The 22,241-nt window shown below is 40.1% G+C and overlaps 2 protein-coding genes across 3 annotated transcripts in view; one reads left to right on the top strand and one right to left on the bottom strand.

Annotated features, from left to right (window-relative positions):
* Nucleotides 1-22,021, top strand: part of sertad4 (SERTA domain containing 4) — a 28,131-nt gene extending 6,110 nt beyond the window's left edge. The window contains exons 1-4 of one of the 2 annotated variants that reach the window (XM_088433865.1): nucleotides 4,587-4,619; nucleotides 17,177-17,347; nucleotides 19,658-19,773; nucleotides 20,417-22,021. In XM_088433865.1, coding sequence (XP_088289991.1) covers nucleotides 17,194-17,347; nucleotides 19,658-19,773; nucleotides 20,417-21,241 — 1,095 coding nt within the window. In that variant the 5' untranslated portion in view covers nucleotides 4,587-4,619; nucleotides 17,177-17,193 and the 3' untranslated portion in view covers nucleotides 21,242-22,021. Of the gene's footprint in view, nucleotides 1-4,586; nucleotides 4,620-17,176; nucleotides 17,348-19,657; nucleotides 19,774-20,416 lie in introns of those variants that run through there. The other variant, XM_088433864.1, reaches the window with a different exon arrangement.
* Nucleotides 3,483-4,580, bottom strand: LOC148413220 (uncharacterized). Its single transcript, XM_088433866.1, has 2 exons — nucleotides 4,266-4,580; nucleotides 3,483-4,195 (listed from the first exon to the last, which is right to left on the bottom strand). The coding sequence occupies exons 1-2, from the start codon at nucleotides 4,333-4,335 to the stop codon at nucleotides 3,897-3,899; spliced, it is 369 nt and encodes a 122-aa protein (XP_088289992.1). The 5' UTR covers nucleotides 4,336-4,580; the 3' UTR covers nucleotides 3,483-3,896.
* Nucleotides 22,022-22,241: the final 220 nt, after the last annotated feature.

Genomic DNA, 22,241 nt, shown 5'->3' with positions numbered 1-22,241 from the left:
CAGAGAGGCAATCTTACCAGATGTCCGAGCCACATTACCTGACTCCTCTAAACGTGGAGGAGCAGCGGCTTGACACTGAGCCCCTCCCGGATGACCGAGCTTCTCCCTGCAGAAGAAAACTCAATTGGACTGCTTGTATCTGGGATCTCGTTCTTTCGGCCCACATTGTGACCATAGGTGAGGGTAGCAACGTAGACTGACCAGTAAATCGAGAGCTTTGCCGGAGGTGCTGGATGGTGGACCAGAATTTCCTTTAAATCGTTTTCCGTGGCCTCACCAAGCTCCTCCCTTCCCACACCAGAGTTTTTGCCTCATCGACCGCTGAAGCCGCTCTCAGCTTGGACAGTCGGTACTTGTCAGCTGCCTCTGGAGTCCCACAGGCCAAAAATGTCCGGTAGGACTCCTTCTGCTTGACTACATCTCTTACTGCAGGTTAAAGCACACATCTATATTTGTTAAAGGATAAACATCCAAAACATAATTATTTTGGATGCGGCCTGGCACTAATTGATCCACTGACCGGCGGTTGGGGATTTCTGCTATCATGCACATTGACAGGTCAGATGACCTACTTCCCACCTCCTTAAAAAATGGTTGAAAATGAAATATAAAAATAATATATATTTTTTTTTCTCAGGCCACTCCAACATATCACACCAACATCCCACGTTTTTCATTCTATTTGAGAGCAGAGGTAGATGGCATCAAACTAAGACTCCTCCAGTGAGATTTGAAAGTGTCTGCCGTGAGATCACAGAGCTCTGATGCTTGCTGTCAGGCTCCTGTCAGTGCAACCGCAGGCAGCTTTTACAGGTTACGCCCACTTATTTTTTCATTGCAGAGATGTGTCACTTAGATTTGGTCCAATACACATGCACACATACGCAGATTCACATACACACACATTCTGGTTTACATGACTTAGTGGCACCCGGCTCGTTCTTTGACACTTTCTTGAGTGTATAATGGTGACATTTTTTCACCCTTCATGCCGGGTCCCCATTTCAACTATGTATTGACTCACGTGCAGCGCATCATTGCCAGAATGGTCATTTCTGTCAGTATGCATTGCAGTTACACAGTTACTACTCACTTGAGCTTGATTTGCCTGAAGCTTTCATTAGACCCCCTCCTCTTTGTCACCTTCATCCTGCCTCTTGGCAATATTTTCACTCAATTGAAGTCACTCTTTCACTGTTATGCAGATGACACATAGCTGTACCTCTCCACAAAACCCACTGCCACTCTTCCTTACTTCTTTAGTTCAAATCCTACTGATAGGTATGTACTTTTGGCCATTCTAGACAAAATGGACAGCATTTCCATTAGACAACTAAAATACTAAACTTACAAGAAACTAAACTTAAACCAACTTGATTGGTAGTTTGTTAAACTAATCCGTGTGTAAAGTATGCACATTCTTGTTCATAGCCTCGTCACTTCGTGTCTTGATTACGGCAACTTGTTTCTGTATGGTCTCACTCTCAAGTTACGCCAAAGGCTTCCCCCCTTCTCCTAAACTCTGCTGCCTGTATTTTTATCACAAAGACCTCCTTCACCCATCGCTTCACTCCAGTTCTTCAACAACTCCACTGGCTTCTTGTCTGGTACGGCATTCAATATAAAACGCTAATCTGCATCTTCAAGGCCATTAATAGCCTTTCCCCACCTAATCTTTCGGACCTCCTTTCGATACCTTTCGGCCATCTCAGGTCTTCTTCTTTCTCCCTTCTACTCATTGTCTCTTCTGTCTGTCTGTGCATTGTGTAATACAGAGCCTGAAGCTGCTCTGCCCCTCGTCGTCTTTGGAAATCACTATCATCTGAAACAGTCTCATTAAGCCTTCTTTGAATAAGAACACACCTATTCTGTACAGTTTATTCACTTTGATAAAATCCAAATTTTGTATTTATAATTGCAAATAGATCAAAGTAATTGTGCATGGCAAGATGAAAGGATATGCATCTGTTTTATTAAATTTTGTTTTTGATTTCTGGATTACTGCTTGTGTACTTTTGCAATTAATGATAATGACACACATCAATAAAAAGAATCTCAAGATCATATGTCCTCTTGCCATTCTGCCTTTCCACAGTTCAGATGCTTATGCAACCAACTAATACGTTATGACATATTGAATTGTGCATCCGCGTGTGTCTCTGCCTGTCTGTGTGAATGTGTTTCTGTGCTTTGGCCCTGTTGGGTGGAATTGGAACTCTTTCGATGTGAAAACCACAGACAATGAACTGTTTTCACTGCTATTTGTTCCCTGAAGGCTTGGAAACACTTAGAAAAAAAGAAGAGAACAGGGAGTAAACACCGAACAGATACGCAGAGTGGTTCTTCACACACACACATGCGGAACCCATTAACATTTCTGAGGCTGTAGAGGAAAATACTTTACAGATCTCAAAGTTTTATTAAAAGCAAGATTTATACTCACACATTTCTTAGACAAATAGAAAGTCCACCAATGTTTGGCTTGGATATTGTTTTTTTCTCAGGATGTTTTAAACACAAGACAAAGGCCAATTAATGGAACAGATAAATGCCTAGTAAACCCATAGCTAAGAAAATGAACATTATGAGCTGCTAGATTATAGCTACACTTCTCAGAGTAAAATATGTACAATTGTGTTCAAAATTGATTTATCAGTCACTTAAAATTTAATTTCTGATTACTCTCTTGATTTTCACAATTCCATTCTAATGAAAGGCTAATTAACTCAGGTTGTACCGATATTTTATTTGACATGGCAGGGCTTGAAATGGAGCATCCGTTATTTCTACCGCTTATCATTACAAGAGTTGCGAGTGGGTTGAAGTCTGTCCCAGCTGTCTTGGGGCAGTAAGCAGGGTACACCTTGAACTGGTTGCCAAACAATTGAAAAGCATGCAAAGACAACCAAGCATTCACACCTAAGGACAATTTAGAATGTCCAACTCACCTACCATGCATGTTTTTGGAACTTGTGAGGAAACTGGAGTACCCATTGAAAATCCACGCAGCCATGCGGAGGACATGCAAATTCCTCAAAAGAATGAACTGACAACCCTTGCACTGTGAGGCAGACCTGCTAACCACTCTAACTTTGTGCTGCCCGCAATGGCTTTTATTGAACAATAATATGACATTATTAACTATTGTTATTACTATTAATGTCATTTTATTAATTTGAAAGACTACAAAAGTGGCTGAACATCTGACAGGAACATGCCGAGCTCGCAGGTCGTTACCAAGTTGACACTTAGACGATCATGTATTGGCTAATACAATAAGAAGCCTTGCATGTTCCTGTAGAAATATATTTGCAGCCACTTTTATAGGCTTTCAAATTTCAAACAAAATTAATTTATTATTATTATTAAATTTATTATTACCTAATTTTTCAGAGTACAAGTCAACCTTGCTTATGAGTTGACCCCCCCCTCCCTCTTTTTTTTTTTTTGTACTGTAGCGATGCGAAGAAACCACACGTTGCTGTGCTAGTGGAGCTCTTTACTCTTCGCATGCCATCACAAAACTGATACAACAAAGTCCAAAACAGCAAAGACAAAGCCAACAGGTTCAAAGCATCAAAGGATCATAGCGACATGCCTACTGGGTGAGAGACATGGTCCTAGTGTCCGCCACACAGCTCCCCCCCGAACACCCAGAAAGGCATAACGGAAAACCCCACAGGGTATTCACCAGTCTGGCACCCTGAGACTCAGTCCGGTCCTGGGCGGTGTATGTGACACCAGGGCCCCAGGTGCGACGGGAGTAAGGGTGAGACGCTCAGCGTGAAAACCATGAGGTAGCGTTGGCAAAGGGATGTTCTGAAGTTCCGCAGGAGCCGGAGTGGCAGTGCTGACCCGCATGCTGGCAGGCACAGTGGCTTCCGAGGGACGGCCGGTCACGGCTGCGTCCCAGTCTGTGCCTGGGCATGAACCTGCTGCGGCACCAACACCAGCTGACCCGCTCCGATGTATACTCGGACCATACCTGCGGGCATGGTGAATCGGAGGGGCGGCTGAATGATGGTGGCTGGAGGCCTACTGCTGAGGCCGGACGGACATCGGTAGTAGATGAGGCCGCCCGGCTGGAAGATCCCGGTCGACGGCCAGGGACTCCGAAGTTGGACTGCACAGCCGTTCTCACCAGCGCCCGTACCAGCCTGTTGCTGGCTGGCTCGATCCCTGGTGCGCCAAGGGACTGGGCGACGGGTGAGAGGACCCTCGTCGGGGTGTTGGCTGGCTGACGTGGTACCAGCTTGCTGCATTACCTGACGTATAGTAGGCTGGTGGAGGAATGTCACGATGTGGGACGTCTGCGGTGATTCCTCGCTGAAACATTCTGACGTCCGGGGTCACCCATGTGGCGAGACTACCTCTCCAACAGCCTGACGAAACTTTCTAACGTCTGGGATAATAATATGGCAAGATGACCCATCCGGGGTCACCCATTCTAACGTCCGGGGTCACCAATGTAGCGATGCGAAGAAACCACACGTTGCTGTGCTAGTGGAGCTCTTTACTCTTCGCATGCCATCACAAAACTGATACAACAAAGTCCAAAACAGCAAAGACAAAGCCAACAGGTTCAAAGCATCAAAGGATCATAGCGACATGCCTACTGGGTGAGAGACATGGTCCTAGTGTCCGCCACAGTACTTCATTTTGGGTGAATTTTACAAAAACGCAATTATAAGGCTACTCCTGACTATTGGTTACATAGATAATGACTGTCCAATTATTACAAATGCTGTGTGTTATTAAAATGAAGAAATTACGGTACTTTAGACTCATTTCTTCATCGTATAAAACATACTGTTGCAGTTATGGGGGGAGGATGTGGGACGGAAACAAGATAAGCGCGAGGCAATATATGTGCGCGCGTAGACACAAATGCTAAAATTAATGCTGCAACAATAAAATGATTTGAAGTTTCAATGCTATTTATTTTTTTGACACAGCTGAATATTTCATTGAAAAGCCCTAATAGTCATCATCACTACCTCATACATAGCTCCTCCCATGTCCCGGACGTGCTTGCCTATATCCTCTTCATTTCTTCAAACGTCCTCGTTACTCTTCCACGGGTAGTCATCTTTAGACCCATCAAATTTGTTTGAAATGGAGGTCTTTGGAGAATTTTACTTGGGATGTACTTTACCCAAGTGACGACTGCTGTGAAATCAGAGTGTGGAAGGTTGGTCTTTGCTGTGTTCAATATGTTCAAGACATTCAAGATGTGTTCAATCACACGTCTAAGGGCTGAAGGAGACAAGTCAAGCTGTATTTTCCTTTTCATAATGCATCATTGCATTATGAAATTGCATTGCATTGTAGCCTCATTGTTGACAACAAAGAGACAATTAGGCGATGCTAACGAAAGTCAATTTTTTGCGGTTCTGTGCAAATGCTCTAAAACAGATGCATATTATATCAAATTAGTGATATTTATAATCATATTAAGCCTTGTAAATGACATATTACTTATTCCACATCCAAATTAATGTTACACAAATACAGATACAGTGGACCCCCGTGTTACAACGTCCCCGATTTAAGTTTTCATGTTGCCCAATGTTTACAACATTTTCTGGGATTTGTGACAAAACAACTGTCAAGACCCTAGGAGGTTGGCTGTATTTGTGTTGTTTTGCCTCCATCTGCTGGCGTTTTTAGGTAATTGCACTTAATTACTATTGCCGTCTTCTAGTGCATTTTACTGCTTAATTCAGTTGAAAAAGCTGAAAGGGTTAGCCATGGGTCCCAGGATTGCTAGTGATGTTAAAGAGAGAAGTAAGATGATGATTTTTATGGAAACAATGCTGGAGATAACCCTTAATAGGAAATATGGGTATAACAAGAGCCACTCAAAGGTAAATAATTCCTTTCTATATTTTCTTTTTTATTTATAATGTTTTCTGATTGTATACATGTATATTTTATATATATATATATATATATATATATATATATATATATATATATATATAATGTAGCACTTTGTACTATTGTACTATACTGTACTGTACTATTTCGGTGCCAATTTTTAATACATATGTACAATTTTGATGTTTTTACTTGAGGTTCAAAACGCATTAGCTTTAACATAGGTTTGGAGTGCCCGTCATACGACGACTTCGCCTTACGACCCCAACCGCGGAATGGATTAATGTCGTAACACAGGGGCCCACTATATGTGGAAAAAAAATTGGTCTATTTTGTTTTATGTGGTTTTAAATCAACCCACCTAATATGGGGGTTTAAAATGAGGAAAAACATTCAACTTGTACTCAGAGAAATAAGGTATATTTGTGCTTGAATTGTAATTTAGTAACTGTATAGCACTTTGAGGTTGTATTGTAAATACAGTGTGGTTTATAAACTTTGACTTGACTTTTCCAGAGTTTTTTATTTTTTATGTTTTTTTCTTTCTCCTTTGGGAGCTTTGTTCAGTCCATTGTGCATTTGTGATGTTCTCTGTGACGCTTTCACTTGTGAAGCCCTTAACGTTCATTGAAATACATTTGACTCGACTATTTTGACTTTCAAAATATGAATAAATTATAAGTTTTTGAAATAGGAAGTTTTTATCATCGTGCTTCACAAGCCATCATTTTTTTCTGTCAAGAACATGCACCCTTTTGTCCTCTAAGGAAGAGTGTGCATCTGCTCAATGTTTGTTTCGGTCTCCAATGTAGGCATCACAGTGCTCTTCTTTTGTGCTTTAATCCTTTTACTTTGTAAGAACTGTATGAATGAACAAAGAGAATGGACAGTTTTCCTGCTAAAGAGAAGCCAATGACACACATTGTTCCAGCGTGAACTTTCTTTTAGAGTTGCTGACTGAAATATACCTGACATCGAAAGAGGACGTTAAGCTGTGTTCATGATCAGATGCAAGATGGGTTTACAATGCCACTGCTTGACTCCGTGTCCCATTCTTTAATTACATTCATAAAGCGCAAGGCACATCCATCAGCGTCTCTCCAAACTCACTCCTTGAGCTTTGTAAGCGCTTACCCTACTAGCCTAGTGATGACTTCTTGCGAGCATCCTAGCTTTTAGCTTACAAATTGCACTCTGCATTTAAATCAGGAAGCATTTGCAGTAACCTGGTAGTAATGCCTTAATCTGAACAACCCTAGTTCAGAATGAGTTTGTTGAAAAGTGTGACTAAAGCTCAAAATCTACATAATTGCTGTTATTTCTGTCCTATTTATGCAATGTTGCACATTCTATTCCAGATCAAAAATAGAAAATACATTTTCAAATGTATTTGTCCTTTCCAGAAAGAAAAGGAAACACACAAACATGGTTAGCATTTTCCTGTATGTTGAGCGTACCGACAAAATAATAATAATAATAATATTTCACCTAGCAACCATTGAGAACTGCTGCACATCTGTGTCACATCTGCTACGCATGTGTGCTTCATGTAAACCAACTTTCTGAACATGTGAATCGGTATTCATTCCACAGTTCCTCTGCATTTAGATGCCTATGTCAGTTCCAATGAAGCCAAGCTGTTGGCAAGAAAAGCCCATTGTTGAAAAACGGCATGTGCTGAAGAGGTTATAATTTGCCAAATAAAAGACTGGCCGTCCTAAAGAGAAAGAACGCAACACTTGGCGGACTGATGAAAACTATATGATAGTCTAGGGGCTGCAAGCAGTTTGTCAGGTGACCTCACTGAATTCTTGGCCGATGTATCACATACCAATGATCATAGAGCAGTTTAACCACATCCGAATACTTGAAGAGATCTTGTTGCCTTATCCTGAAGAGAAAATGCCCTGGTTCATTTGTGTTTCAACATGGCAGTCGGGCTGAAGGTATTCACAATTTTGGTATTCCTATATCCCAGGGGTTCTCAGACCTTTTGGAGTCAGGTACCCTTTTTTGAAAAGCACATTTTCCAAGGAACCCCATTGCAAGTTTTTGCAAAAGCAAAACAAACAAAATCATTTAAGTGTCCGTTTTATTCACCAACAATTTGTTAAGTATTTTTTGTTACTATACAGACATACTTGAGTCTACAAAATAAACATTGCAAATTGCATACTTCCTCATAACAAACTGGGTCAAATTTCCCCAAACAAGGTGCTGCCAAACATTTAGTGACAAAATAATCAAGCTCTTTGATGATTATGTACTTAGGTTATACAGGTCTATTTCAATCAAGAAATACGTCACTATCCGAGCCTAGGCTACCCTTACTAGGGAATATGGGCATAACAAGCGCCACTCAAAGGTAAATAAATCCTTTCTATATTTTTTATTATTATGTTTTCTGATTGTATACATGTATATCACATATACGTAGCACTTACTACTATTTTGGTACAAATTTTATTTATGTACAATTTTGATGTTTTTACCTGGGGTTCTAACGCATTAGCTATTTAACATAGGTTTGCATTGCCCGCCATACGGTGAATTGGCCTTACGAGCCCAACCGCAGAACGGATTCTCATAACACGGGGACCCACTGTCTTAAGATACAAATAAAATTTAAAAAAAAGGTATTAGAATTTTGTTTGATGAAAAACAATTATACACACAGAAGACCTGGTAACACATTTCCACTTACTTATAAATGTCCAAATTTTATAATAATTTTGATCAGATTTTTTTTTAAACTGCCTAGCATTACAATTTTTTGTAATATTAGTGAGATTTTAAATAAATAATTGAAGAGGAAGTGTTGCAGGTTCAAACATCTCATTTGAGTCAGCCCGGTTTGTTAAAAAGTGATCACTTGGAACAGCAACTGCGTCAGACTGTCAATGTCGAAGTGTTATGTCATTTGCGTAGCCTTTGCAAAGTAATCTGACTGCTTGTGTGGGATTGACTCAGAGATCTTCCTCCACAATTACAAGAAAAAACAAACAAACAACAAAAAAAAAAAACAATAGTACTGTTCTCACCTAACTGGCCAGTCAATCTGTCAATCTGCTCAAGGAGCACTATTAGAAGACACAGGCACCAATGAGAAGTGGATTTCAACTTCAGTGTGTTATTTTGCCAATCATGTGTCTTGCAAGAGTGCCTGCGTCTTGTAGGAGAGCCCCTTAAGGTGATTGACGGGCCAGAACAGTACCCTTTTTATTTTTATGTATTTATTTTAATTAGATGTTTAAGTGTAAACTCTGCTCTTTAATCATTCATAAATCATCTGCTCGCTTCAGTCTAGACCTCTGAGCTCCTACTCGTAGGTCAACTGCGGCTCACCGTGGACATCAGGTAGTTCTGATGTCCTGGGGCTGGAATACCAGGTGCCAGAAGTTGTTTTACTTCACCTAACAAACATGTTAAACGTTTTTCAGTAACAGGGTTTAATTAGTTTAATTAACTACAAATTTGTTCAAGCGATAATTTATTGACTTTTACAATACGGTAAAGGGCATTTCGATATATTTAAACTTCCTAATGTTTCCACTTTCTACAGCTTGTCTGGGGTTGGGTCTTTGTCAGAGAAATCTCTAAAAGAAGACTAGGACAAGCCTAGCTGCTAAGCAGCAAAAAGAGTTACTCAGACCAGCCAAGAGTGACTTTTCTAAACCATGGATAGGGAAAAAGCTTGGGCGAATGAACTCGTGGGTTCTCCAACGCTAATTCAACGCCCAAGTGCCCCTGCCTGGTTTTTATTAATTCAATCAATCAATCAATCAAATTTTATTTATATAGCCCTAAATCACCGAAGTCTCAAAGGGCTTCACAGAATGAAAAGAGGTCATACAGAGACATCTTTTCAATGTAAGGTACACAACAGCATCCCCTGTCAAAGCTCCCAGAAGGGGAAGGAAAAACTCAAAAACCCCAATTTGGGGAAAATCAGAAACCTCCAGAAGGGACCACAGGTGGGAGGAGCCCCCTTCCAGGCCCACAGGTTGAAGTGGATGCTGCATGTTCCGAACACAGAAACAATATAAATTACAGAAAAGTAAATTACAATTCAGCAAAGCATTGCACATTACAAGACATAACAAAAAGAGCCAGTCGGGCGCCACCAACAGCTGGGCCAAGGTCCCAGCTCACACTTTCCTGCGTCAACAGCTTTATCGAAGGACTGGGGCGAGATGAACTCGGACTGCACACATGGATAAGCAATGCACACTATTCTAGACAAGAAATAAGCACATAATGATAACAACCTAATATATGATTAGCAGAAAAGCTTGACTTCCTTCTACTCAGCCACTTAGTCCTGATGTTTTGGGTGGATCCCAGAGTGTTCCCAGGTCAGCTGGGAGACTGGCTTTGTGCACAGGCATAAAAATCTTGAATTTCGTGCTGGCGAAAACCTTGTTTGGGGATTTAACAGACTGTTCTGTGGTCTAGGCTAACCAAGGACACTTTCATTTTATACAAGCCTGGCCCATCTGACAGTTTGATGACTGAAAGTGGACTAAACTTTAGACCAGCTGAGAACAAATGTGCATACTTAGCTTGCTCCTCATCTTCCTTGTATTGATAGCGATGATTATTAGAAGTATAAATTATTTGCCGCTCCAGAGGTGCGGTTGTACTTTGGAAAGGACCTGCACCGCTGTGGAATAATGTTTAGCTGCACCGGCTAGTTAGCACAGTTTATAGCTTGTGCCCACGATCGTGCCTCAATTCCCCCCAATTCGTGTAAAGCAGCTTGGAGCTCATTGGTTTGCATAACCTGTCACCTAGTGTCCCGCGGCTCCTGATTGATGAGCTTGACGAGGAGTCAGATATGTTAGTTATGTGTGAGATTATAGGTGACGTAAAAAACTCTGGGTCAGATTGGAGTACTGAAAAGAAAAGAAAAAAAAGCTAAAGTCTTGTTGATCATTTTGAGTTTAGAATTACAAATTGGATAAATGACTAAATTGTTCAACCCAACCCCGACCCCAATCCACACATTCTCTCTCATATTACTTATCCTCAGTGTCATGAGTGTTCTGAAGGTTTTCCCAGCTGACTTCGCGTAAGAGGCAGGGTAAACCTCAACTGGTTGACTGAAACTCAAATTTATATTTAAGGATGATTTAGAATTTTCAATTGACCGAATATGCATGAGTGCCTGACGAAAAAAACACAGGCATAGGTGGGAACTTCTATTTTTACCGACAATTTCTGCAAAGTGAGACAAATGCTATGACCAAATGGTCACTGTGCTGCTGGTGGGTAGAATATGTTTTAAATGTCATGATTGGCTTGGGCAATCATATCTCACCACCGATGAACTCCTGTGGTGTTTTGGACAGCTCTCAAAATGTTTGTTATCTTATTTTGTTGCTGTTCTTGATCTTTATCTGGTAACTCCGCTATACTACATCTGCAATTTCATAAATTAGTGATGTCTTTCTTCTTTAGAACATTGCACATGTTTTTGCAATGCCTCTGATTGGTCGTTTTTATATTTTTTCCAGCTTTACACAGTTGCTTGATTCATATTCATCGACAGCTCACTGATCATTATGTTGAGCACAGGTTTGTTTGTTTTTTTTTGCCATGTTGTGAATGGATATCATGTCTTTGGCAATGTACTGCAAGATTTGCTGTGACTGCCTTCCGTTCTAGTCTATTTTTGTGGGTTAGGGTTAGGTGATTCCACTCCTTTCATGAACATGTGCTTTGAGCTACCATAGAAAATATGTAATTAATTAATTAATTAATGGCATTTAATCAATTTGGATTTACCTAACTATGCCCCGGTTGTCAACTTTGTGTACCGTTATTTTTATCATCCATCCATGTGCTGAGGCCTACCCTGGTTGTCTCAACCCCTGGGTGTCCAGGGCGTTTTCTCTTACTTGACCATATTATCACTCAACTTGGGCTGACTTTGAAAGGGTCATAACATCGACAAATAGAAATATGTTTTTACTTTTAACCCCTCACATATATGCATAGTTACATATACATATTCTAAGGCTGTTTCATTTAGGAAAAAAATCATTTTGTGAGAAAAAAATGTTAACAGCTATTCGTGCTGCAGATTTTGGAGCTGGGACTATACAGATATATTGTTATGTTACATGAAATATAACGCTTCTCTGCAGCACAATAAAAGCAATCCTGCAACATTTACTTCTTGGATCGCAACCTTTTGTCAATTACTAGTCCCACAATGCATAGCAAGAAGTTTGAGTTATGGGAATCAGGCTAGGCCACTCACTTAAGTCATTGAAAGACTTGCAAAAGTCATAAGTTGTCTGCTAGTGGCCCCAGTGGTTTTGAGGTCTCACTGCATGATAAAACATCAGGTTTTCAATATGTCCAAAATGGACAATATTTCTCATTTTTAATGGCAGTAAATGTGCCCGACATGAGCTAAATTTGACATCTGCAGGGTGTACCTCACGACCTCTTGTTCGCAAGCATTTAGAAGGGACGGCAGGATGGCATAGTGAAAGTCAACACGTTTTGACAATTTATGCAATTTTAGCCTCCGAGTGTTTGTGTTTTTGTATACTTATCCTTTGATATCACACACCAAAAACATCTAAAAGCCCGAGTTGGGTGAAAATTTTCCCTAGGGGTTAACGGAGTAGGCAGGTGACTACAGGACTGGTTGCCAGACAATCACAGTCCCCAAATTATTGTTATTTTTTATTATTATGATTTTTATTATCTTCCGATTTGGTTTTAGTGACTGTACATAAAGTAGATAAAGTCAATAAGCACAAATGGCCTGAAATGAAAAATATATGAAATATATTTAAATATAATAAATATATGAAATTCAGCTGTTTTCCTCGAGCTGACAACAATACTATTCATAATTATATCAAGCATACATAAACATGGATCATTTGAAACCAGAATGTGTGTGGTGTGTGCGTGTGTGACTGAGCATCTGAGATGACCTTGGTTGACTCCCCATCAAACTGTTCCACTCCTCTACAAGGCGTGCATGAGTGTGTGCTGTGTGTCTGAGTGCTGGAGGGAAGAAGTCAATCATAACAGCAGAAATCATCGCTGCGGGTGACTTGTCTCCACTCATGACAAGGCTCCCTACAGCACTTATCGTTCCCTTCCTGACTCATTCTATCCATCCATCTATCCCCACCCAAGCTCTCCCTCTGTTTTTCCCCTGTTCTCTCTCACTCTCAATCAGACCCTCTCGCACAGTTTGTCTCATGTCCTGGTGCTGCAATTAAATTCTCTTCATCAAAAGAGTGTTGTGAAAGAATGCAATATAGACTCTGACAGATGTAGGGGATCTGTGAGAGGAGAGGAATGAGGGATGAAACCAGAAGGAACTCTGAACCTGGAATCTGAATCTGAATCTGGAAAAGTGCCACCTTGTTAAATTATTTAAAAAAACGAAAAGAAATGACACTTTTGCAAGTGATAAATATGACACAAAAATAAATAACTATAAATTAGAAAGGGGGGGCGGCGGCAGCAAATATATCTTCACAGGACTGTATTCTTTCACGTTCACACATTTTTTTCGCAGAAAAGCAGAGAAAAAGCTCACACATCCAGCCTGCATTCTCAGCCGTATCATATTCCCAAGAGATTTAGACAAAGCAAGACGGAGAAATACGCTGCTGGCCTCTGTGACAGTTTTCTGCCCGTTTTGCAATTTTCCTCATCAACCATCCATTTCTTTTTTTCCTCTCTGGCACACAACCACAAATGATTGCTCACACTGTCTCCGCATGTTCCTTCAATAACTCATATTGCTGAACAATACATGCAAGGATGCTACTCAGTCTATATTCTCTTTGTTGTTTGTTTTTACCCTGATGTTGCTTGGTAAGCTGTCAATTGTGACCGCTATGGAAAGGATGTAAGACAGATGGAGTGAAGGCGAAGGGGATGAAAGACATAGTAAAGGAGGGAGGGGAATGTCAAGATGGAGGTCCCTACGGAGGACAGAGCGAGTGATGGCATGCTTGTTCCTTTGTGCCCAGGCAAATGTAGCAACAGCAGCAGTGAGGGAAGGTGATGGAGAACAAAATAGCTGCTGGGTAGAGAGGCAGCTCTGAAGGGAAACACACAGTCCAAAAGAAGCTAATTAAGCATGCTGCAGTACTCAGTGGCATTGGCATAATTGGCCCTAGCGGAGGTCCTTTCTGGGGGGGCGGGAGTCTATTGCAATAGAAGTCTATGATTTGACACCAATAACTGCTCTGAAATTTTACTTGTGTGTTGCGATAAATAATTAAGCACTGTGTAACTTACCCTCGTCCTTACTGAAATTTTGTTGTTTTTTTTCTCCCCCCTTATGACCTATTACGCTGCTTTGTCATGCAGGATGCTGGCTCATAAGGTGGCGTAATTCTATTGTACAATAGGTTTGAGCAAAAAAAATCACAAAAAAAAAACCTTTGAGTTCTGATTGTGGACGAGTGTTACATCCTGTAAGGCTGTGGTTCTCAAAGTGGGGTCCACAGACCTCGGGGGGTCCTTGACCTGACAGCATGGGGTCTGTGAAATAATTTGGGTTATGAATAAAAAATATATATTTCAGTTCATTTCATTTTATTTTATATTAAGTTGTGAATTTAATTTAATTACAACAAAGCAATCTAGTCAACCAGTTTAATAGATTTTTTAAAATGTAACATTTTTTAAATTTGTCAAATAGACCCACGTAATCCACATCATGGGCTGTGTACATCACTGGAAATGTGTGTGTATAGAGCAGTGTTGCCAGTTATGTCAATTGCAAGCTACCAGTAGCTCACCAAGGGAGTGAAGGTATCTTGCAGTCCATTAACAATCACTGCCACCCGTCCCAATCTTCGGCTATTGCTGCCTGTCGACCACAATGAATGAGGTAACAAAAAAATCGATGACTTTCCGTCATCCATGTAGAAATTTTGTCACTTTATTGATGTAAAGGGCAGCCAGTCATTCGCCTGTTGTTCAAATCATTTGGATTTAATGCTCTACAGCACTTCCTCTCTCCCAGGTGGTGGGTATAAATGGCTGGTGTGCTGCAATTGTCCACTGTTCATTTATGTCGCCATCAAGGTGAGTTGGGTGGCATTGTGACCTTGCTAGGAGCTAATTAGCCTACAATGCTAATGTATCATTTTATCTGTTAATGCACCTATAAGGGTCTGTAAAGCTGCCCAGCGCATGTCTTATGTTTTGTGCAGCAACAGTTAAATTGTAATTATTTAAATGTATATTTTGTACTATATGTGTATCCTAGTGGCGTAAATGTGCAATTAATAAGAGAATTTAGAGATTTAGATAACCTTGGCTGTTGTTTTTTTTCATTCAAACGTTTGTGAAAGCCATGAGGCTAACAGTTCTTCGAGCATACGAAACAAGTGCACGTTTTTGCAACCCAAGCAAATATTTAATGAATCATGCCCATTTCAATTTGCACATAAAATGTAATGCTGAATGCACTGTGCAACTGTAGTCTACTGTGTTGCCACTTTCATGAACAAATGCTTGTGAGGAAGATACACACTTAAAGCTGTTCAGTCATACCAAGTGGGGAGTTTATTGAAGCAGACTCTTTAATCTGCTAGCCCAGCAGGAGTGTAGATGGTGTCACCTCAACTTGGGTCTGTCATGGAGGGTTGTACATGAGAGTATCTGGAGAGGGAATCAAAGTGAAGCAGCTTTGAGGAGGAAAGCTGGTGACAAGAAAGTCCAGCCATTGCTCTTTGTAACAGCTGCCTTTGCATTGTACATAAAGGGAGGTCTCATTCATGAATCAAATGACAGACATTCACAGTGATCAAAGGCACATACTGTCTCCAAATTGCCAACAGAAAAAGGAATCGATATGAGTGCCTTCTTGGAACACCATCAAGCTCATGAGTCTCGCAGTGGGATTCTGTGATAAAGTTTGAAATATAAATGGTTGTCAAGCATTTTACTTTCACCTGAGCCATTTATTTTACTGGGCCATGTATACAGTGCTACAGAGCTGGTAGCCAACTTCTAATGCTCATAAAGCTCACATGCACTACAAATGGATCCAACCAACACAAACGTGTAAATGGTTAATATTCATCAATGTGTGAAAAATCAAAATTAATCTGGAGGTAGAAAACCTTTTTGAAACTGAGAGTTACTTCTTTGGTGCTGAGTAAAGCCAAGAGCTATTTGAAAACACCGAACTTGTTAATGATTTCTCACAATTAAGGAACTTTTGTAGTTAATATATACATTTGTAGTTAATATATCGTATTTTTCGGACTATAAGCCGCAACTTTTTCCTCATGATTTCAGTGCGGTTTATCTGTGTGGTTTTTTTGTTGTTTTTTGTTTTTTTGCTAGCCGCCGGGAGTCAATCCACCGGTCAAGCAAATGTGTGTACCTGTTCAAGGTGTCAATTTATGGACCAACCATGAAATAAAACTGAAAAGATGTGAATCGATGGCTGAACTCGAAAGGTTTTAAAAAGAAATCATTAAAAATATTAAAAAATGTTTAAATTGAAAAAGATTCTGTATAAAAGTTTGTGATGTGTAAATTTGATATAAGGTATTTATGATTGTATTTGAATATTTATGATTGTATATATGAATTATCTGCACAGTGATTGTATATATGAATTATCTGCAATGTGTTAATATGTTCACTAAAAAAAGTCTAGCAATTAAACGAGAGACAGGAGAAGATGCTATCGAAGAATTGATTTTGGGTTTGAACTGCTATTTAATGCTGCATTATTCTGTTGGTGTTATGTTGAAAATAATTTATCCATTTTTGCATAAATATGTTGGTGCAAAATAAGCAGGCATCTTGAGTATGTTAAAGAGAGGATGTTGCTGTTGGCAGGCAATTTTTTTTTTTATATAACAATAAAAAACATGAAAAACTTCAATTTTTTTTGCATAAATATCTGATGGCTTTTAGTCCAGCGCGGCTTATCTGTGACGATTTTTTTTCTCAATTTTTGCTGCTGCGGCTTATATACCAGTGTGACTTTTTTTGTCAAAATACGTAAAATACGGCATACATCAAGTGTAATATGTAATGTAAATGCAATAGCTGTATAGTTGTAGAATTCCTAATCAATCACTGTTCTATTTATTCACGATATTTGAAGAACAGGCCTACAAGCTATTCATGTGCTCCTCTGGGGTTACCCGGTTCTGCAGGCATCACATTGGTGACCCCTGCTAAAGAATGCAATGACTTTTTCTTTTTCAATAAGCAGTATTGGAATAGAAGAATGGATTGCATCAGGTTAATAACTGACTAAATCTTACTGTTTTTCTAGACACAAGTAAGAAAGAGATGACCCTCATCCTGTCCATGAATCCTTTCTTGGAACCTGAGGGCGAACCTCCCCTCGCTAGATACCAGCCAATATGGAAAACAAAGCGCTGCAGTAAGACATGCTCGTCAACGACCACCTCACCAGGCCGCACGGAAAACCAACTGAAACAGGGTAATGACATCGAATGATATAGTCCCTTTTCTTATGAGCTGCCAGCCAAATGTGTTTCTATGAGAAGGATTTATAATGTTGTCAATTTTGTCAATAAAAAGATCCAAATGTCACATTATTTGAAACCAAAGGAATTATTTTGTACAGTAATACAGTAATCCCTCGTTTTTTGCGGTTAATGGGGACTGGATCCCCCCGCGCGATAATTGATAAACCGTAACCGACATAATTGTCATGCTTGTGTATCTGGGGTACTTGAATTTTTTAAAATATGAAAAGTATCTATACTTTACAAATTTAATACAAATATTACTGCAGTACACAAATTTAATTAAATCTTAAATTGTTAAACCTTATATAGTAACTGCACTGGCATCCCTTCTTTTTCCATCCCTTTGGCTGTAGTCTTACGGAGAGACATGGTTCAATTAGTGGTGGTGGGAAGTCTAAGGCCTTGTCTACATGCAAAGGGCTTCATAGTCTCCCCCTCATAGTGCCGTTTCAAATTCGTGTACAATCATGCCAAGTCGCTAGGTGGCAGTAAGGTCTCAAATTCTGTCCAATCAGAAAGAACTTCTGCCTCTGACATATCCAATCAGAAAGATTGACGTCACCGGTATCCGAGTCTTTGCGGGAAAAAGAGTAGCGCAATGACGCAATTCTCCATTGAAGCTGGTTACACGCAACCATGAAACCAGAGGCTTGGGCAAATGTCCGTTTTTTTGACAGAGGTTGTTTTGAAACATTCGATTTTGATGGGAAGAAAAAAAGGCTGGCTACTTTTGCAAATAGGGCAAAATGGAGACATTTACTGCCCGTTTGCAAGAACCCCGGCTACATGTAGACAATGCCTAATTAGAGTGAATTTTGTAGCTGACCAAACATGAAAAAAAAAATCATAGTTTACTCTAGAAATACCAATTTATTACAAAAAATGTAGGTAACATTTTTACGACGCTTCCTGTTGAGGCAACTGCTGTAATGCTGCTCCTATCTACGTCTGAGTAAAAGCTTTTCATGAGTTTTCAAGAGTTTCATGAGGAAGCAAAGCTCTCGTTTGACCAATGAGGGCAGGAGTTGTAAGCTATTTCCGCCCGGGAGTTGTATCTCTAATAGTACAGTTACTGTATAAGCTTTAATAACTCGCTTTAATAATTTGAGTAAATATGCTTACTGCAGTAGTTCGACATCTGAGGAATGCCCGTGGCAAATGCATTCATAGTTAACTCGCCTGTTTGGCAGGCAGGAAACCTTCACAGCGCGAAGGCGCGAAGTAGCGAGGGCCGACTGTATTGAAAAGAAAAATAATAGTCCAGAGCCACAGTATCAGCTTTTTACTGGACTGGACTACAAAAGATGGCAAAGCAGGCTTGCCATTGTTGCAGGTGGTCGTTCCAAAGAGTGAGACCTGCAATGGAATAGTTTGATCCCGTGCGAGCCATTACTTTGTCACCAGCAGCATTTTGGAGCAACTGTAGATGCATGAGGGAGTACTGGCTGACTTTAAAGGGCTTTAAAGTAATCCAGCTAAAATGCAACAAAGGCATGGATTATGGTTTCTAGGTGCTGTTGAGAAAGAAAGAGGCTTTACTTTAACCAGCTGTCTAAAATGAAAAAAATATATATTTATATAAAACAAAAACAAACAAAAAAAAACTCTTAACAGCACCACTGATTTTGCAGTCCAATTTAAAATCACTGTCCAATTTAAAACCACAGTTGAAGACTAGGGCCCAACTCAGCGGAATGGGATCTATATGAGCCACTGGGACAAAACACCATAACTTCTAACTTCTAGTTCTGTTTTGTTTTTATTGAAATGTAAGAAATTCAGTACTATCCTAGCCTTGATTTCCTGTAGACAGGACAAAAGGTTGCCCTAATTAGCCAGTGTACTTTTTAGATAGATCTGACAGTTATCTGCATAGCAGTGGAGGGAAATACCATGTTTTCTTAAGATAGAACCTATTGTCAGCAAATAAAATGACAATCACATTGGCCCCAAAACCGAACCCTATGAAGCAAAATTTGACAGAGTGGTAGAACGCGACTCAGAGCAATTGCAATCACATTATTGCACTGGAATAATACATTTCTAAACAACTGGTCATGAATGTTGTTTGATTGCAGTGCTACTGTATTGCATCTCAACTCCCAGTCTAATGGAAGCTTGCTAAGAACCCGTTGATTACATATGTATTTGACTCCTATGTTGAAGACTTGTTTGCCAATGAAATGTTACCTGACCGTAGTTGTCGGAGTGTAAAATGTCTCTTGAAAAAACAAAACAAAAAAATATGTTTTCTGTAGATCCTCATTTTCGACAACTTCCTGACCATGTGTCAATGTCAAGAATTACATACTTTAAGAGGAAGTTTGTGGATGATGATGAAGCTTCATTCAGTTTCAGGACATACTGCCAGACTGTAAGTATTGAATCACATATTTTATACTTTCATTATTAGTTCACTAAATCAGAACAAAATATATTATTGTATTGAATTTTTCATCCTTGAAAAGTTGGAAAATCTGTACGAAGCTTGAAGTGGTTAAACTAGTGTGTTTAGTTGTTTGTCCGTACGCTATGAGCTCTGCGGTTGGTTGGAATCCAGTTCAGGGTGTCCCCTGACTACTGCCTTAAGACAGATGAAATAGGCTTCAGGATGAACGCAACCCATGTAGTTAAGATGAATGTTGGATGACATGTTGGTTTACAATTCAAACTCTACTACTTTCAGGAGCATTTTGGCTTACAAATATTCAGAACTCACGTACAACAGTAAAGTCATGAATAGGGATGGGACAAGAGCTTGGATCTCGTGAGATTAAGACGCCACGGGATTTCTAGTTTCTGCAAAGCATGAGTTACAGTTTATAGGGCGCATCCATACTTTTGGCCTTCATTTTTGGGAAAAAAATTGTGACTTATATTTGGGGCATTACGATAAATAGGCCATGCACTGCCTGTAGCTGAAAAATTTGCCTGGCTGTTCTTCTCGTCCCATCGCTAGTAATGAACTGAGCCATATAGGACGAAATACATTTGCCTGGTTGCTGACTGTCTCATAGGTGGCACCCGTTTTGGAGGAACGGGCCCAGGTGCTGCGTCTTTCCCTCGAGAAGATGCGCTTCATTGATGATCCAGAGGTTTTCCTGCGGCGCTCCGTCCTGGTCAACAACCTCCTCCGGCGTCTGCGTGCTGAGATCCTGCTCCAGAGCACTGAATGGTGCTTCTCTCCCAACCCACTTTTTACCACAGTCTTACCCCCGAACTTAAGTCCCACACAGCAGGTACTCAACAGGTCCGTACCCACGCCTATCTGCCCAGCACCACAAGCTGGACCGCCCTTCCATAAGCGTTTCCGAATGGTCCGCGCAGGACAAGGCGACCTCCGTGATGACTGCACCCAGACATGCTGCTGCATTTATGCTGCAGCAGCAGCTGCGGGACACTACCTTCATCTCCCGTTCTCCATGTATGACGCAGAACTGTCCGCGCCGCACTCGTCCTCCGTCTTTCAAATATCTAGCCATCCTAAGTTAGGACTGACTGTCATAGATGGGACTGATGATGAGGATGAGGATGCAGAAGAGGAAGAGGAGATTGATGAAGAAGAAGGGTTTAAGGCAGAAGTTGGTGAAAGCAGACAGGCAGGACCTTCTAATGATCGGTTTAGAGCTACACCAAGGCAGAAAAGTCAGAAAAGGACCATGCACAAGCACGCTTACACAAAGACACAAGCACAGAGATGCATGATCCCTCACATAGAAGAGCAAGAAGAGGCTGAGCTAGAAGATGAGGGGCATGACGTCCTACCACGTAAGAGGGACACTGCTGCTGATAGGGATCTCGTCAAGGTTCACTGTTGGCAGCGAAGGGCTCATAGACAATGACGCTTTGCTTATGTAAAGTCTTGGAGAATAGAAATGCAGAAATTTCAAACAACTTCTTTAGTAGAACTAAACGCCAAGCCAGCTGACATTTCATAAAGTAGAGGAATACCTATAAAACATTTGGCATTGTGTCAAATGTCAAGGGATCTTAACCCGGTATTGCACTGTCTCCAAGACCATTTTTGAGATTTGAATCATAGCACAAAGGTATCAATGCAGCCTTGCTTTGGTGCAATGGTCTTCTATGAGGACCCTAAACAAGTGTGTGTTTATGATTGTGTTCAAAAATTCCTGTAGCATTCCAAAACTTGACTTTACAGTTTATTTTTCAATTTGTTTACATGAAATTATGTACAGTATTTGTTTCTTTTCTCTCCTTTTGTTTTTTTTTTTTTTTTTACCTCCTAGGGAGATACCATATACTAGTAGTTTCTCCCTGGGGACAACAATCAATAAGTATTGGCAAGGTTAAAACACAAATATAAGTGCCTTAGAGTGTTTGCAGTTCATGTATTTTGGGTGTTCATTTAATTGTTCCTTTAAAAAAAAAAGGACTGGCATTTTTTTCTTAAATGCTTTGCCACTTTTTCAAATGTGAGTAAGACTATTACTAAATGTATACTTTGAATGCATTTTTTTTAAATGCATATTGTGAACAACTTAGCACTGACCATACTTGAGGTAGCCTTGAAGAAAACTTCTAAAGGCTTACTTAAGCCTTGTTGGTGTCACTTTCTTTATGAATGTTTTATGTATTATTAAATAGATTCATTTTCTGAGCACTGTTTTCTCAAACATGCATTCTTCTGTTGCACATTTTTACATATTATAACATATCACCATTGTGAATTACTGTAATATCACATTTTAATCAATTGACATTAGAAAAAGTAAAGCCTACTGTGTAAAAATTCTCAGATTGGAATATCCACGCTAATAGACGGCTCAGTAAATCTTTAAATATTCTTTTTTCTTTCTCTTTCATGGAAACATGGTTTCA

This window comes from Hippichthys cyanospilos, chromosome 14 (assembly GCF_059441005.1).
Source record: "Hippichthys cyanospilos isolate Australia breed blue-spotted pipefish chromosome 14, RoL_Hcya_1.0, whole genome shotgun sequence".
Classification (NCBI taxonomy): Eukaryota; Metazoa; Chordata; class Actinopteri; order Syngnathiformes; family Syngnathidae; genus Hippichthys; species Hippichthys cyanospilos.
The sequence above is the reverse complement of the archived record's forward strand: the minus strand, read 5'-3'. Positions and strand labels throughout refer to the sequence as shown.

Excerpts from the sequence above, each read along its gene's own strand:
- LOC148413220 (XM_088433866.1), bottom strand. The coding sequence starts at position 4,335 with ATGTTTCAGCGAGGAATCACCGCAGACGTCCCACATCGTGACATTCCT. Across the intron at positions 4,196-4,265 it reads ACCAGCCTACTATACGTCAG|TCCCTTGGCGCACCAGGGAT; the intron begins GTAATGCAGCAA and ends CCCGTCGCCCAG.